Genomic DNA, 17,391 nt, shown 5'->3' on the forward strand with positions numbered 1-17,391 from the left:
ACTATGCTATTATACAGCTGCCTAGTAATAAAAGCATTATATGAGAATGTAGAGCTCAAAGCTGAATCACTGTTGGGCATAATTTGTAAAATGTACTTGTTAACATATAAAACCTAACATGCTTCCAGAGATGCTCCCTGCTCCCCTCCCTCTGCCTCTTCTACCACCATTACCACTACCACCTGTGAAACTTCTGCTCCTTCTGCTTAGGGAAAGTTAGCTTAATGCTAGGAAGGTCATCAGAGGAGCAGCTTTGAAATAGGGGCTCTCAACCTAAGAGGCATCCTGATTCTCTTTGAATCATATCCTGCAGACCACTCTGAAACACTGTTTCAGTGTCTGGGACACTTCCAACAGGGAGCATGATTCCACGTTGATCTCATGATGTGTCTATTTAAATGGATGAGATTGTGTGGCAAGACTAAGGATAACAACATTCTGAGGTAGGCAGAGATGGGAAGTGTGTTCACCAGAAGGCATATAGGTCTATATGGCAGGTCCAAAGAATGAGACAATGATAGAAATGAAATACACAACAAAGAGTGAAATGCAAAGCAGGAGGAAAACATGATATGCAAACTATAGTCTCTTACCTAATCAAAGAACAGACTTCCACAGGTACGATGCCTGAATTGATGCTAAGAAATATGCAGATTGAGGACCCTGCTATGATAATTTAGATAAAAAATAAGGTAAAACAGCTCCATTTACAACTGTAGGACTGTAATCCAGAGACGTCAATGAAGTACTGAGCACCAATGAGAATAAGAAGGCAAAGAAATAAATGAAACAGTCAACCCAATAGGTAGATTTTATACACTGATGCTGAGTGATCAAGCAAATATTTATACTGACTCTTGGACAGTGGTTATGACCTTGATGAATGAGCAGGACATTTAAGAAATAATGCTATAAAGAGAAACTGGGCTTTTGAAAAACATTTATACAAGATGTACTTAAGACCACATTAAAATTTTTTCAAATTTACTTTTTTTGAGACAGAGACAGCATGAGTGGCGAAGGGGCAGAGAGGGAGAGGGAAAGAGAGAATCCCAAGCAGGCCCTGTGCTGCCTGTGCAGAGCCCGATGCAGGGCTTCAACTCTCGAAACATGAGATCATGACCTGAGCTGAAATCAACAGACACTTAACTGACTGAGCCACCCAGATGCCCCAAGACCACATTTTAAAGGTGTTTGTGGGCCGTTTTCAGCCCACCAAAAGCAGATTTCAGGAAAGAAATGTAATTACAAAGCTCATGCTATGTTTTCTCTGAGATATACTAACTTGAGCTGTTGGAAGTATAATATTCTGAATCACTAAAATGAGCAGTCCCTATATGACTGGGAGAAAAAGAAACATTTCCCATTGATAAATGTACTACTCGTATATCCCACATGCCAATCACAACGTGAGTTAAGACACAGACATTCACTTTACCTTGGGGGAAAAACACAAGGTTATACATAGTTGGTACAGTGGCAGGTGGCTATATAAGCCTGCTGCCAAGATAGGCCTATGCATGCATACTGACAGCAGTGGATATGGAGTAGCTGACTCATCTCTAAGACTAAAGGGAAATCACATAATCGAAGCCATGCAGACTGCTATTATAAAATACTCTGATGCCCCCATGTAATTTTGCATAGTGGATCACATTTTAAAAATAAGGCTGATTTGCACTAAGCATAAGCTTATCATATTTAATGGATATATTACTATGCCAATCACCTTCGGGTGCTATGTAGACTGCTAGAATAACTATTAAAGACTAAACTAAAAACTCTTAAGGTCAATTGCAACTGTGGTATCGTAGATGAACACAAGGATGATAGCAGCAGGTGTATCATGAGGAAAGCTGACTGAAAAAAGAACACACAGGGAGTTTCATACCAATTCATCTTGATATAATCTCCGCCCTACTGTGCAAATCAGCACGGGATGAAACATCCCTGTTTCTTGTGTTGAAGATACAAACCCAAGAGAAGAAAAGCAGATTGTTCCCAATTGCTATATATGTATGTCACCAAAAGTAGGCTCGTACTATTTTCCAGATGAGGGTAAGCTTGAAAGAGATTTGGGTAATAGAAGGAATCATTGGCTCTGACTATGAAGATGAGTTATTTCTACTTCTGACAAATTTGGCTGCCAATAAGTTAGCATGGTAATTATTTCATACTCTTGCCCTATTAATTCTGTATCTATAATAAAGGAAAGAAAAGAGGGAATTAAGGAACACCAGACATAAAACATTTAAAAAGCACTGCAATCTAAAGCCAGGTAAATTTTGTCAATGGTCCAGGAGATAATTACTAGATACTCTTGAGGAAGATGGAATACATTACCACAGTTACTGTTTCACACTCAAGCCTTGTCCAGGCTATGTCTATAGTCAGGGAAAAAAAGGGGGAATAAGATAAGATTTCCTGACTGGTGGACTTTTAAAACATATTTCTGATAAAAACTGTACAACCTAGAGATACAATTATATTCCTTATTATTTTTCCACACATAACAGAGAAATGATTAAACTATTTCCATTAAAAACAGGAATAAAATATTATCCACATTGTTATTTAATGTTGTCCTAGAAGATCTGGCCAATTTAATTAAAGTAAATAATAATATAAGGTACAATTTAAAGAAAGCAGGGGAAATTAAGGTGTAGTGCATAAGAATAATGACTTCAACACTGGGCGGACCCAGGTTCAATCCCTGTTCCATACTTACTGGAATTATGACCTCATCTAATTGTTTTATCCTTTCTACATCTGCTTCAGAAAGTTGTAAAGATTAAGCAAAGCAAAACATGTGCAGTGCTTATAATGTGCATGGCATACAATAAACTGTAAAGGGGCACGTGGATGGCTCAGTCAGTTAAGCATCCAACTTTGGCTCAGGTCATGATCTTGAGGTTCGTGAGTTTGAGACTGGCATTGGGCTCTGTACTGACAGCTCAGAGCCTGGAGCCTGCTTTGAATTCTGTGTCTCCCTCTCTCTCTGCCCCTCCCCCAATCATGCACATGCGTGTGCTTTGTCCCTCTCTCTCTCAAAAACAGACATTTAAAAAAATAATAAAATGTAGGAATAATTGTTATGATGTATATATCATGACTACCTGCAAATGACACAGCTGCATACTAAAAACCCAGAAAACTAAATGAGAATTGACGGAACAGGTAAACTCATTCTATAGCAAAAACCAATGATTTCTCCAAATATCAGCAATATTGTTAGAAAAAAAATAAAACCCTGTAAAACAGAAATTTAGAATTATGTACTATCAAGAAATCACCTTTACAAGAAAGGTAACAAGTTTGAGCTTAAAATGATCAAAATCGTGTAAGAGATATAAAAGAAGAAAATGAGTAAATGTAGAAAATGAGTAAATGTAGATGCCCCGGGATAAGTTAATTTGTAGGTTTAAGGTAATATTGATAAATGGGAATGCAAGCTGGTGCAGCCACTCTGGAACACAGTATGGAGGTTCCTCAAAAAAAACTAAAAATAGAACTACCCTACGACCCAGCAATTGCACTACTAGGCATTTATCCAAGGGATACAGGTGTGCTGTTTCGAAGGGACACATGCAACCCCATGTTTACAGCAGCACTATCAACAATAGCCAAAGTATGGAAAGAGCCCAAATGTCCATCGATGGATGAATGGAAAAGAAGATGTGGTGTGTGTGTGTGTGTGTGTGTGTGTGTGTGTGTGTGTATACACACACACACACACACACACACACACACACATACATACACAATAGAGTATTACTCGGCAATCAAAAAGAATGAAATCTTGCCATTTGCAACTACGTGGATGGAACTGGAGGGTATTATGCTAAGTGAAATTACTCAGAGAAAGACAAAAATCATATGACTTCACTCAAATGAGGACTTTAAGAGACAAAACAGATGAACATAAGGGAAGGAAAACAAAAATAATATAAAAACAGGGAGGGGGACAAAACAGAAGAGAGTCATAAATATGGAGAACAAACTGAGGGTTACTGGAGGGATTGTGGGAGGGGGGATGGGCTAAATGGGCAAGGGGCACTAAGGAATCTACTCCTGAAATCACTGTTGCACTATATGCTAACTAACTTGGATGCAAATTTTAAAAAATTAAAAATAAAATTTAAAAAAATGTAATATTGATAAAAATTCCAATAGAATTTAAAAAGAAAGAAAAAAGAACAAAAATTACCCAAAAATGTGTCTGGTAAGGAAAAAGAGAGCACGTAACTAAGGCAAACACTGTAAAAAGAAGAGTAAAAAGGAAATGAGGAAAGAACTCTATCAGAAATTTAAATATATTCTAAATCCATAATTATTAATACAATGAGGTGCTGGCAGACAGAGTAATGGAGCAGCAGAGAGAGCTTGATGCATGTATACTATAGATTCATTCTCTCGCATATATAAGAATTTAATATATACAGGTATTTATATTAATATATAAAAGTAGCTTTATAAATCAGTGGCAGAAGGAAAGTGTAGCCATTAAATGATGCTGGGTCTTTGATTAGGTACTTGGCAATAATAAAAATTAAAATGAATAAGTAAATTAGGTTTTCACCACAAATCAAATCCCAAAATTACTTCCATACTGATCATCCATAAATATGAGAGAGAGAGCAATAGTGAGGGAAAGTGGGGGAGGAGAGAAGAGAGGGAGAACGAATGAGAATAAAAAATGGGAAAAAATAGAATTACCAAGTTATAATGGTGATATACTATCCAGTAAGAGATATAAGAACATTAACATGAGTAGGATCAAGAATATGAGTTAAATCTTACATGCTCTTCCCATACTTTCTTTTCTCTCTCATATGCTTCCTTTCTCTTTCGCTCTAATTGTTCTTTTAGTACAGCAGCACGTGCACTTGCTTGGGCCTGAAAATAAAACCAATCAACAAAGTTAATTACCAGAAAGAAGGGCAGGGGTTTTTGTTTTTGTTTCCCCCCACCAAGTCTATAAAGATACTTATTAGCCAAAAAAGAAAAGTTTGGTGGGAGGGAGAATTTCCAGAGTAAAAATATAAGCTCACTTTATATCCCCAGCACCTAAACCAGGGCTCAACACACAGCAGCTCAATGAAAATAAATGCAGGCACATTCTAATGGAAATACAAATGTAAAAGTTTTAAACTATGGTTATTATGTACAGACTTTATTTATCTTCAGAGAAATGGACAATTATATTTTTCATTTTTAAGATTATCATTTATTCTTTTTAAAGTTACTTGTGTAATAGCTTCATACACTTATGTTATGATTTCACCAAATTGTTCTCCATAAATATAAGATATGAAGAGAAGACGACACTATTTTTCAGAAACCAAAGAGTGAGGGATAAATAGGAATGTAAAATTAAGGCAAGAGAATAACTATTCAAGATTTAACACAATTGTCTACCCCAGGTTCCAATTTTCTCAAAGAAAATCTGTTTATTTCTAGTCTATACCTTAAGTGCTTCAACTTTTTTACGCCTCACGTCAGCCTCCTCACTTCCTTCTTGTCCTTCAGAACAATCAGCTTCTTTCTACAAAGCAAGTAGATAAGCAAACCACTTAGGACAGAGCCTCGAATTGAGGGCAGAGCTCAGAAGATAATATGAACAGACTAACACCTAAAAATATAAAATGGTAAATTGTTCAACACTATTAATTTTCTCTCACAGCTGCAAGTGAACTCTCTACAACTATCAACTCTTATGAACAATGAAAAAAAGACAAAAATAGAATGATATAAAATGTCCATGGGTACTACCTATGTTTTCCTCTCAGAATTCCTCTGGAACAAATGGTCTTATCGATTGTAAATCCAACATATAAAATTTATTTTTTCTCTATGTATAGTTTTCTGATCTTTGACTTTCACTCTCTTCATCAGACTTTGTGTTAGTGTCATAGCATTTTTAATCTTCCTCTATTATAATGTCATTCAATTACTTTTTTTTTCCATTCAATTACTTTTTAAAAAGTTATTTTTCAACCTGCCTTTTCACCACGAAGTTTGGCTCTAATCTGCTGGCGCTCATTGAAATTCTGCAGTCTTATTTGTCTCAATCTTGCCAGATAAACCTACAAGGAGAGAAAAAGAACACACAATATTTTAATTAAAAAAAAAAAACATTTTTATTGCTAAAATTTTTTTTGTAATTTAAAGAAAAGTGTTAATCTGAATACAAGAAATAAAAGTTTTGAAATCTGGTTAATGGAAATGTAATATTAGCTTTCAAGTGTTTAATTTAGATCAACTTATTTCTGAAAAGAAATACATTATAAATTCTTAATTTTATCAAAAGAAAAGAAATTGAACTCAGAATACTGAATATCAGTTATGGGACAAAATTATGACACAGCAGGTCAGTCAAATTATATTAACAGGTCCCTCTAGACCTACAAAATCCTTAAATAATTGTTAAGAATTTAAACCATGCAAGAAAGGAAGGCAATAAACTCAAAAATGGCTATGTGACGGAGGTAGCGAACATGCGGGAAGCATACCTCTTCCTCTTTGTTTCTTGGCTTCCCTCCTCTTGAAGAGCTGGACCTGCCTCCATACATAGCTGCCAGGTTTTGCAGGATTCCCTGTTCATCATTTAATGTACTAAGTTTAAAGAATGACTAAGGCTACATCAGCATCTTACCTAGGAATATCCAGGTGCCACTTTATTTCTTTTGGCAAATACTGATCATTTCTAGCTGATAAACTTAGATAAACCCTGGCATTTTCCTCTATCGATTTAACCAATACATTCAGTGAGAACATTGAAGGAATCAATTAAACCCCAAACATAATTATTCAAAACAGAGATCAGGTATGTTTTTATTAGCCATTTAAGTGATCAGGTTTTTAAAGCTACTTTGGAGGTTAGCTAAACCCCAAATCAAAGTTTTGTTCTGTAAAAGTCCAATCATTTCTACAAATTTGTTTACATACTAAATATATAGTATTTACATAATATTAAATATTTGAACTCAAACTCTATACTCAGGAATGTCCTATTACTATACTGCAAATGATTATACTCAATCACAAACTGACATCATTTTTAAACATAGTTTATCATAAACATGGAATTATGTTCTTATCAGAAATTATTAGTATCCTTTAAAAAAGTATCAGATTGCCAAACTATCCATGTTCTCTTCCTTCAGCACACAACCACGCTATAAGATTTTTCCTTAAAAAAAAATCCTCAGTGTCTCACTTCCCTATCTAATGTCTTTTTATCAGCTTGCTGAAAGCATACTTTCTACATACATGACCATTCATGACTTCTATTTTCCTGCTTCCTACTTACTTTTTTTTTTTCCTATTTACTTTTTAACACACTACAATCTGGTTTCCAATCCCACCATGACTCTGAAAATTTTCTAGGGTTACCACTGACTTCCTAGTTAACATTGCAAATGGACTCTTTTGAGCAAATTTTGCAATTAACATTTCCACTGGAAATTAGTTTGAATCCACAGAAGTATTTTTTGTCTCATAAAAACATATATGTTCGCTGTAGAAAACTTATAAAATATAAATCACAGTTCTACCATCTGAAACACCTAAAGTCTGTTATTCCCTTCCAAATTTCTGTGCATATGTACAAATACTTAAGCATCTTATCTTTATAACACTTGAATCTTACTATAGTTTTTCTGATTTTACCTTAATATTAATTAGCGTATTAATTTTAACATTCTGAGTCTCTCCTCATGTTCAATATCCTTAAAAACATTATTAACTGACTATATGATATTCATAATACACCACCAAATAGTGTTCTCTAAATAACACTTTAAAAAAAAAATCTCTCTTCTCTTTCATATTTATATTAGCACTCTCTCTTGGGTTCTTCCAATCAATCTTCACTATTTTTCACAGGCTTTTCTTTTCCTTGGCTCATCACTAATGTCAATATTTTGTCAAGACGCATTCTCTGGTCTTCTTTTCTACTCATTCCCAGGCTGTAACATATGTTGCCAATTCCCGAATCTAAATCAACGTCGTCGCAGCCCTCTTCTCTTGAACTACTTGAACTGACGTCTGGACAACTCCACCCTTTATGTAGCAAAGCTACTTCAAACAATTTACAAACCTGACCTCATCATTCTTTTTACTATATGATCTTATTCCCATTTCAGTTACTGATCACAGTCAACCACCCAAGTCAGTGAGATGGGAGTTATCATTACTTCTTTCTCTTCTCTGCCAAATACAAATGACTGTCAAATTACCAATCTACCTCCTCCTAATTCTCTAATTATCCCCTTAGTTTCTGCCTTAGCTCATGCTCTTTTCTCTTGACTCCTGGATTTCCAAGACGTTTCTAATTTATCATTATGCCTCTTAATCTATTCTATACCCCAGTCTACTCGCTACACTGCAGAGTAACCTTTTTAACAGTCTCTTTCACATCAAAGCCCACCTAAATCTTTCAATTATTCCCATTATCTTCATAATATAATCCACATTCTGTTCTGATGCATAACAGATAAGGCTGTTTGTGACCTAACCATATCTATTCTCATCTCTGCCATGACCTAATCATAAAGCCTACATTCTAGCCACGACAACTATTTGTGGTTTGCAGACTATGCCATGATTTCACTCATCTTCTGAAAATGGCTAACTCTATTCCTCTTCCGAAATGCAAATCAAATATCTCACCCATGGAAAGCCTTGCTCATACCTCTTCCAGTCAGTTAAGTGTGACGTGCCATGCCATTTTTATATATACCTTCTGCAGCAGTACTCATCAGTGTATTATAATACAATATAATGGAGGATAGGCAGTCTCAATATAATGGTGGACAGGCAGTATACTCTGATGGTTAAGAATATGGACTATGGTAGACTCCAAATTCTGTCAGTTCACACATTTGTCAATGTCACCTACCATCGCTGACCTTCACCAAAATTACTTGCTGTAAGTTCGGACATAATAATACTGCCGACTCTGTGCATGTACTAGAACAAAAAGTATTATTATATGAATGTGCTCTTTCTCCTCTTCCAGTCTGACAAAAGACTACTGCCCCTCTTCAAAGCAATCTTGGCATTAGCTTATCAGATACTTGAGCTTTTGAGATAGAAGTAAGAGACTAGGAAGGTGAAAGAAAACAAGAAATAGGCAGGGCTGGGCAAATACGTGAAGTGAACTCTGAAAAGATGAATGAAATATCTACAGAGTTACAGGAGAGTGGGTGGAGAACTGAGCACTGCTATAGACTCTTATCTTCCTTTCATGGTATTTAAGAACTTTAAGTAAAAAAACCTGAGTTACTTTGAAGCAATTTTTTTTAACATTTTACTTTGAAATATCACAGATTCACAGAAAGGTAAAATATACAGGGAGCTTTCATGGACCCTTCATCCAGCCTCTCCCAATTTTATCATCTTGATAAGGACAGTACACTATCAAAGCCAGGAAATCGATTTCAGTAGTTATACATGCATAATTGTGTATCTGTGTCAATGTAATTTTATTATACATATAGATTTATGTAATCATCACCATAATCAAGATACTCAATTGTACCATTACTTTAACACTTCACAGACACATTCACTATTCCCATACCTAACACCCATTAACTAATACAAACAAAATTTACATATTAGAATCATACAGTACATATCTGTTTGAGATTCACTGTTTATAACAGTATTATTTTCTTGCAGTCCATTCAAGGTATTGGATGCATAAATCAATAGTTTGTTACATTTTACTGCTAAGTAGAATTCGATAGTATGAATATACCATAATTTGTTCATTCATTCACCCACTGAAGGACATTTGGGTAGTTTCAAGTTTTGGACTATTAGGAGTTAAAGTTGCTGAGGACATTCATGTACAAGTTTCTGAGTGAAAATATGCTCTTTTCTCTGAGACATACATGCAAGAATAGAATTACTTGTTCTTGGTATGGTAAATCCATTTTTAGTTTTAAAGGGCACTACCAAGCTATTTTGCAGAGTGGCTTTAAGTTCTTACTAGGAATGATTGATCCAGTTTCTCCACATCATCACCGGCACTTGGTTTGGACCACTTTTTAAAAAAAATATTTATTTATATTTGAGAGAGAAGGGGTGAGAGAGAGATAGTGCAGGAGCAAGGGAAGGGAGAAGGAGAGAGACAGAGACAGAATCTGAAGCAGGCTTCAGGCTCCGAGCTGTCAGTACAGAGCCTGACGTGGGGCTCAAACTTACGAGCCATGAGATCATGCCCAGAGACGAAGTCAGATGCTCAACTGACTGAGCCACCCAGGCGCCCCTGGTTTTTATCACCTTTTAATTTTAGTCATTCTGATAGGTGGGCAGTGATACATTAATGTGGTTTTAATTTGCATTTCTCACATAGCTAATGATGAATAACTGTCTTTCAACAGTTTATATGCTATCTGTATACTCTCTTCAACCAAATCTTTGGCTACTCTTTTGCAGGTTTTCTAATTGGATGCTCTGTGTTTTTAATGTTGAGTTTTGGTGATTCTTCATGTGTTCTAGATACAAGTCCTTTGTTGAATATGGGGTTTGCACATATTTCCTCCCAATCTGTAATTTGTATTTTCTTCCTCTCAACAAGGTCTTTTGCAGAACCAAAGTTTTTAATTCTGATGAAGTCCAGTTTATCAAGTTTTCTTTTTATGGACTGTGCTTTTGATGCCAAGTCTAAGAATTCTTTGTCTAGTCTGAGGTCTGAAATTTTCTCCTTCTTCTAAAATCTTTATAATTGTATGTTTTCCCTCAGAGTGCACGATCTCTTTTAATAAGAGGTGAGGTTTAGGTCAAGGTTCATTTTTTGCCTAGGGGTGGAAGTCCAATTTCTCCAGCACTAATACTAAAAAGGCAAACCCTCCTCCATGAATTGCTTTTGCTTCATTTTCAAGAATCAGTTGGGCATATTTGTATGGGTCTATTAGGGTGTTCTCCACACCGTTCCATGAATCTACCTATGTGTCTATCCCTCCACTAGTACTATACTGTTTTGATCCCCATAGTTAAGCCTTTTTAAAAAAAATTTTTTTTTAATGTTTATTTTTGAGAGAGCGAGAGACAGAGAGAGAGAGCAAGCATAAGCATGAGCAGGGGAGGAGTACAGAGAGGGAGACACAGAATCTGAAGCGGGCTCCAGGCTCCAAGCTGTCAGCACAAATCCTGTGCAGGGCTCCAACTCACAAACAGTGAGATCATGACCTAAGCCGAAGCCCAATGCTTAACTGACTGCGCCACCCAGGCGCCCCAGTAAGCCTTTTTTTTTTAAGGTTATTATTATTTTTTTTTTGAGAGACAGCACACGTATGAGCAGGGGAGGGGCAGAGAGAGAGAATCCACACCGGCAGTGTGGAGTCCAAAGCGGGGGGTTCAAACTCACAAACCTCTAGATCATGACATAAGCTGAAATCAAGAGCTGCTGCTCAACCAACTGAGCCAGCCAGGAGCCCCTGTAAGTAAGCCTTAATAAATGGAAGAGTATTTCTTCCCACTTAATTCTTCTCAAAACTGTTTTGGCTATTTTGGGGTGCCTGACTGCTTCATTGGGAAGAGCATGTGACTCCTGATCTCAGGGTCATAAGTTCAAGCACCATGTTGGGTGTAGAAATCACTTAGATAAAACAAACAAAAAACTATTTTGGCTGTTTTAAAATCCTTTTCTTTCCATATACATTTTATTTTTTAAACTTTTTTATTAAAACAATTTGTTTAATGTTTATTTATTTTTGAAGGAGAGAGATGTAGAGTGTGAGTGGGTGAGGGGCAGAAGAGAGGGAGACACAGAATCTGAAGCAGGCTCCAGGTTCTTAGCTGTCAGCACAGAGGCTGAGGCGGGGCTAAACTCACGAGCTGGGAGATCAGGACCTGAGCCAAAATCAGATGCCTAACTGACTGAGCCACCCAAATGCCCCTTTCCATACACATTTTAAAACAAGTCTGTCTACATCTATAAAAAAAAAAAATATTCCTGAGATTTTACTAGTAATTGCACTAAACATAGATCAATTTAGAACAACTTGCCATTTTTATTACATTGAGTCTTCCGATTCATGAACATGGTATGATTCTCCAAGTATTTAGGTCTTCTTTAATTTCAACAACATTTTGTCATTTTAAACACATAAATTAGCCTGCATATTTTATTAATTTTTTTCATTTTTATGGAGCAATTGTAAATGGTATTATATTTTTTTGTATTGGTTTCTACTTTTTCACTGTCAATTTATAGAAATTCAGGGGCACCTCAGTGGCTCAGTTGGTTAAGCATCCAATTCTTGATCTGACTCTTGATCTTGGCTCAGGTCATGATCTCACAGTTCAAGCCCCATGTTCGGCTCTACACTGATGGCACAGAGACTGCTTGGGATTCTCTCTCCCTGTCTCTTCCCCTCCCCTGCTTGTGATCTGTCTCTCTCTCTTTCTCTCTCTCTCTCAAAATAAATAAACTTTAAAAAACTTCAGTTGAGGGGCACCTGGGTGGCTCAGTTTCAGTTTCTGTTTCTGTTTCAGTTCAGGTCATGGTCTCACAGTTTGTGGGATCGAACCCTGCATTGGGCTCCATGCTGATAGTGCAGAGCTTGTTTAGGATTCTCTCTCCCTCTCTCTGCTCCTCCCCTGCTCTCTTTCAATAAATAAACGTTAGAAAAAATTCAGTTGATTTTTATGTATTGAATCTTGTATCCTGTTAACTATAATGAACTCATTTTTTTTAGTTTGAGGAGAGTTTTTGTAGAGTCCTTGGGATTTTCTAAGCAAATTAATCATGTCAACTGGAAATAGCAATCATTTTACTCCTTCCTTCTTTTCAAATCTATATACCTTTTCTTTTTCTTGCCTTACTGCAGTAACTGGAACATCCCGTACAATGTTGATTAGACTGGTGAGAGCAAACATTCTTCCCTTTTTTCCAACTGTAGAGGGAGAGCATTTAGTCTTCTATCCCATATGAAGTTAGATGTAGACTTTTTGGAGCTGAGGATGTTCCCCTCTATTTCTAGTATACTGATATTTCTTATTGTGCATGTTGAACTTAGTCAAAAGACTTTCTGCATCAATTGATATGATTATATTATTTTTCTTCTTTAACCTATTGATATGGTAGATCACACTCATTTTCTAATACTGAAACAAGACTAAATTCCATTTGGTCATGGTTGGGTTAGATTTCCTAAAATTTTGTTTTCCATCTAGGTTCATGAGATACATTAGTCTGTACTTTTCTTCTTTTGTGCTTTTCTAGCTTGACTATCAAGGTAATACAGGCCTCAAAATGAGTTGGGAAATATTCCTTCTGTTACTAATTCCTGCAAGAGATTGTATCATTGTATCAAACTGATGTTAATTCTTTGAATGTCTGGTAAAATTCTCCAGTGAAACAATCCAGGCCTAGAGATTTCTTTTTTTGACAGCTTTTAAATCACAAATTCCATTTTTAAAAGTTGTTGAATTTATGAGTGTTAAGTTGCTTATTATCTTTCTACTCACTATAAGATCTGTAGTGATATCCCTTGTTTCATTCCTGACACTCGTGATTTGTGTTATTCTTTTTATTCTTGTCAATCTAGAGATTATCAATTTCATTCATTATTTTCTAAGAACCAGCTTTTCACTTCATTAACTTTCTCAACAGTTTTCCCTTTTTCAATTTCATTGATTTCTGCTTTAATGATTTCCCTCATTCTGTTTGCTTTGGGTCTATTTTGCTCTTCTTCTTTTTCTTTTTCTTTTTTTTTGTTTTAGGATTGAGATAGGAACTTAGAGTGCTGATTTGAGACCTTTTTCTTTTCCAATTTATAAGCATCTAGTACTATAAATTTCCTTTATAGGAATAAATACAAATATATGTGCTTTAGTTGCATCTCACAAATGTTAATATGTTGTATGTCTATTTTCATTCAGTTCTATAATTTTTTTTAAGTTTATTTATTTATTTTGAGAAACAGAGGGAGAATCTGAGCAAGCATGAGAACAGAAGGGCAGAGAAGAAGGAGAGAGAGGATCCCAAGCAGGCTCAGCAACGTGGGGCTCAAACTCACAAAACCGTGAGACTGTGACTTGAGGCAAAATCAAGTCAGACACTTAACCAACTAAACCTCTCAGGTGCCCCTGGTTCTATGTATTTTTAAGTTTTCTTTTATATTTCCTATTTGATACCATATTAGTTAGAAGTGTTTTAATTTTCAATTGTAGATTTTCTTGTATCTTTCTATTATAGATTTCTAGTTTCATTCCATGATGTTCAAAAATTATACTCTGTAATTCCGAGTCTTCTGAATATAAGGTTTGTTTTATGATCTAGCATATAGTCTTTCTTGGTGAATGTATTATTGCATGTTAACTCATTTCCACTTGAAAAAAAAAGTGTATTGTGCTATTGTTGGGTAGAATGCTCTGTAAGTGTAAATTAGAACTTGTTAGCTTGTGATGGTGTTTAGCTATTCTGTATCATTGCTAATTTCTGTCTAGCAGTTCTATCAATCACTGAGAATGGGGTGCTAAAGTCCCTAACTATACTTGTGAATTTATCCTTTTAGCTGTTAGTTTCTGCTTTATATGTTTTGAAACTCCACTGTTTGTTGTACAGCCATTTACAACTGCAATAGTATTTTTAAAATATATATATATTATTTTTTAATTTTGAGAGAGAGTGCACTCATATGTATGAGCAAGGTAAGGGCAGAAAGAGAGGGGGAGAGAGAAAATCCCAAGCAGGCTCCATGCTGTCAGTATGGAGCTCAACGAGGAGCTCAAACTCACAACTGTGAGATCATGACCTGAGCCAAAATCAAGAGTTGGCCACTTAATTGACTGAGCCACCCAGGTGTTCCTGAAATGACTTATTGAACTGATCTTATTATATAATGTCTCTCTTTATCTCTCTCTTTGTCCTAAGCAATCTTATTTGCTCTGTTAACAGATTCTTTTAGCTTACTTTAAGAATATTTTTATTTCCCCTTCATTCCTGAAGGACAGTTTCATCAGATAAAGGATTCCGCATTGAGAGTTCTTTTCCTTTAGCACTTGAAAAATGTTATGTCGTTTCCTCCTATACTCCACAGTTTCAGATGAAAGATCTGATGTCATTCAATTTGGTGCTGCTTTATAGGTAATATAATATGTCATCTCTCTGTGTATATTTAAAGATTTGTTTCATCTTTTAATTCCAGAAATTTAATAATACTGCTTGATGAAGATTTCTTTGTTTATCCTAGCTGGGGATTTGCTCAGCTTCTTACATCTGTAGGTTATGTCCTTTGCCAAATGTAGAAAGTTTTCAAATACTTTTTTCAATCTCACATTCTTTCTCTTGTCCTTTGGGCTCCAATGATAAAAATGTTAAATCTTTTCTTATCGTTCCACAGATACTTAAGACTGAAATACTTTTTTCAGTCTTTTCTCTCTCTGTTGTACAAACTGAGTAAATTAAGTTGATCTTCAAGTTTAGTAATTCTATCTTCCGTCATTTCCACACTATCACTGGATCTATCCAGTGAATTTTCAACTTTGGTTATTATATTTTCCAATTATATAATTTCTATTTGCTTATTTTTTATAACTTCTCTTTCTTCACTGAGATTTTCCTTTTTTATTCACTCAAGAGAGTTTTATCTCATTGAAGCATTTGTTTGAAGCAGCTTTAAAATCTTTGTCTGAGAATTCCAGTATGTAATTCATCTTTTTTTTTTTTTTATTTTTTTTTTTTTCAACGTTTTTTATTTATTTTTGGGACAGAGAGAGACAGAGCATGAATGGGGGAGGGGCAGAGAGAGAGGGAGACACAGAATCGGAAACAGGCTCCAGGCTCCGAGCCATCAGCCCAGAGCCTGACGCGGGGCTCGAACTCACGGACCGCAAGATCGTGACCTGGCTGAAGTCGGACGCTTAACTGACTGCGCCACCCAGGCGCCCCCAGTATGTAATTCATCTTGATATGAGTGGCACCTCAGTGGCCTTACTCATTCAGGTTGTGGTTTTCCTGGTTCTTGGTATGACAAGTGATTTTTTTATTATGTTCTGAATATTTTAGTTATTATATTAGAAGACTCTTAATGTCTTCAATTTTAGCAGGCAGTAGGCCCATTTAGGATTAGCATTTACGTTCTGGCCTACTTTCGTGGGCTTTAGTACTGATAACAGTTTGCCTCTCTGAATCCTTGTAATATTATTCTAACCAGCTTCATTGTTCTGGTGCTGATGGCTCTCCTGCTCAATCCCTCCGGGTGCTATCTTGTGATGATGAAAGTTGTCTCCCTGATCCATGTGCTGTTACTGGAAGATCTCCTGAGGGTGGGAGGCAGGTGACACTGGGTCTGGGTCTTCTTACATCACTAAACAGAGGGTATGGAGACACAGGTCTTCACGGCTACTACTGCTGTGGTCAGATAAAATCACCTGCTAGTGCCCTAGATGTTGAGTAGAACCGGGAAGGTGCAAGGCTTTGCTGCCAATGTGGGTCAAAATGCTCTCCAAGTTACCTGCCCATGCTCTAGTTGTGGAATGAGGTTGGGGCAGCCTGAAACTTCATTGCTGCCCACAGCTTACAACAGGATCCTGCTGATATTCCTCTTTTCCATTAATTTGGCAAGTGAGATCAGGCTTTTGGTTTTTGTTTTTGCTTTTTTTCATCTACAGTGGATCTGGGATGCAGGCCCAGCCCACAAAAATGGGAAATAAAAAAAAACACCAGGGAGGATTGCCTGGGTGGCTCAGTTGGTTACATGTCCGACTCTTGATTTTGGCTCAAGTCATGATCTCATGGCTCTTAGGATTCTCTCTCTCCCTCTCTGTCCCTTGCCTGCTTGTGTGTGCATGTGTACGCTCTCTGTCTCTCTCTCTCTCAAATAAACTTAAAAAAAAAAAAAAGACAACAAAAAACAAAACAGGGAACCACATACCACACTGTTATTCCTAAGTCCTGAAGTCCCTAGTTAGCTCATCTTCTTCCTTCCACCATATAGAATTCTACCATAATTGTATGTTAACTAGTTTCCAGAGTATTTAACTATATTTAGAGGGGAGGAGCCAGGAAAAGTGGGTTTATGCCATCTTGTTCTGGAACTGTGTTTTACGTTACTTTTTAGTATCTAGGGTTTTTATAATGCAATATACTTTGTGATGGGACTACTATCATTAAGGTTCTAAAGAGTTACCTGGGACTGTTGTAAAGTTTAAAAGAGACTGTTATGGGCTGAACTTTGATCTTCCAAAATCTGTATGCTGAAGTACCAATGCCTACTACCCTACTATTTGGAAATAGCATCTTCATCAAGTTAAAATGAGATTGTTAGAGTAGGCCCTAATCCAATATGACTGATGACCTTATAAAAAGGGAATTTGGAGCAGATGCACATACAGGGAGAAAACTATATGAAGTGAAGGCAGAGATTAGGG

At 36.3% G+C, this 17,391-nt stretch overlaps 1 protein-coding gene across 8 annotated transcripts in view; it reads right to left on the bottom strand.

Annotated features, from left to right (window-relative positions):
* Positions 1-17,391, bottom strand: part of NEK1 (NIMA related kinase 1) — a 216,960-nt gene that overhangs the window by 87,390 nt on the left and 112,179 nt on the right. For 3 of the 8 annotated variants that reach the window (XM_049631313.1, XM_049631305.1, XM_049631307.1), the window contains 4 exons: positions 6,513-6,596; positions 6,003-6,086; positions 5,468-5,545; positions 4,801-4,896 (listed from right to left, as the gene is read on the bottom strand). In XM_049631313.1, coding sequence (XP_049487270.1) covers positions 4,801-4,896; positions 5,468-5,545; positions 6,003-6,086; positions 6,513-6,596 — 342 coding nt within the window. Of the gene's footprint in view, positions 1-4,800; positions 4,897-5,467; positions 5,546-5,998; positions 6,087-6,512; positions 6,597-17,391 lie in introns of all 8 variants that reach the window. The other 5 variants (XM_049631310.1, XM_049631306.1, XM_049631311.1 and 2 more) reach the window with 2 other exon arrangements.

The sequence above is a fragment of the Panthera uncia genome, chromosome B1 (genome assembly GCF_023721935.1).
Source record: "Panthera uncia isolate 11264 chromosome B1, Puncia_PCG_1.0, whole genome shotgun sequence".
In the NCBI taxonomy this organism is placed as follows: Eukaryota; Metazoa; Chordata; class Mammalia; order Carnivora; family Felidae; genus Panthera; species Panthera uncia.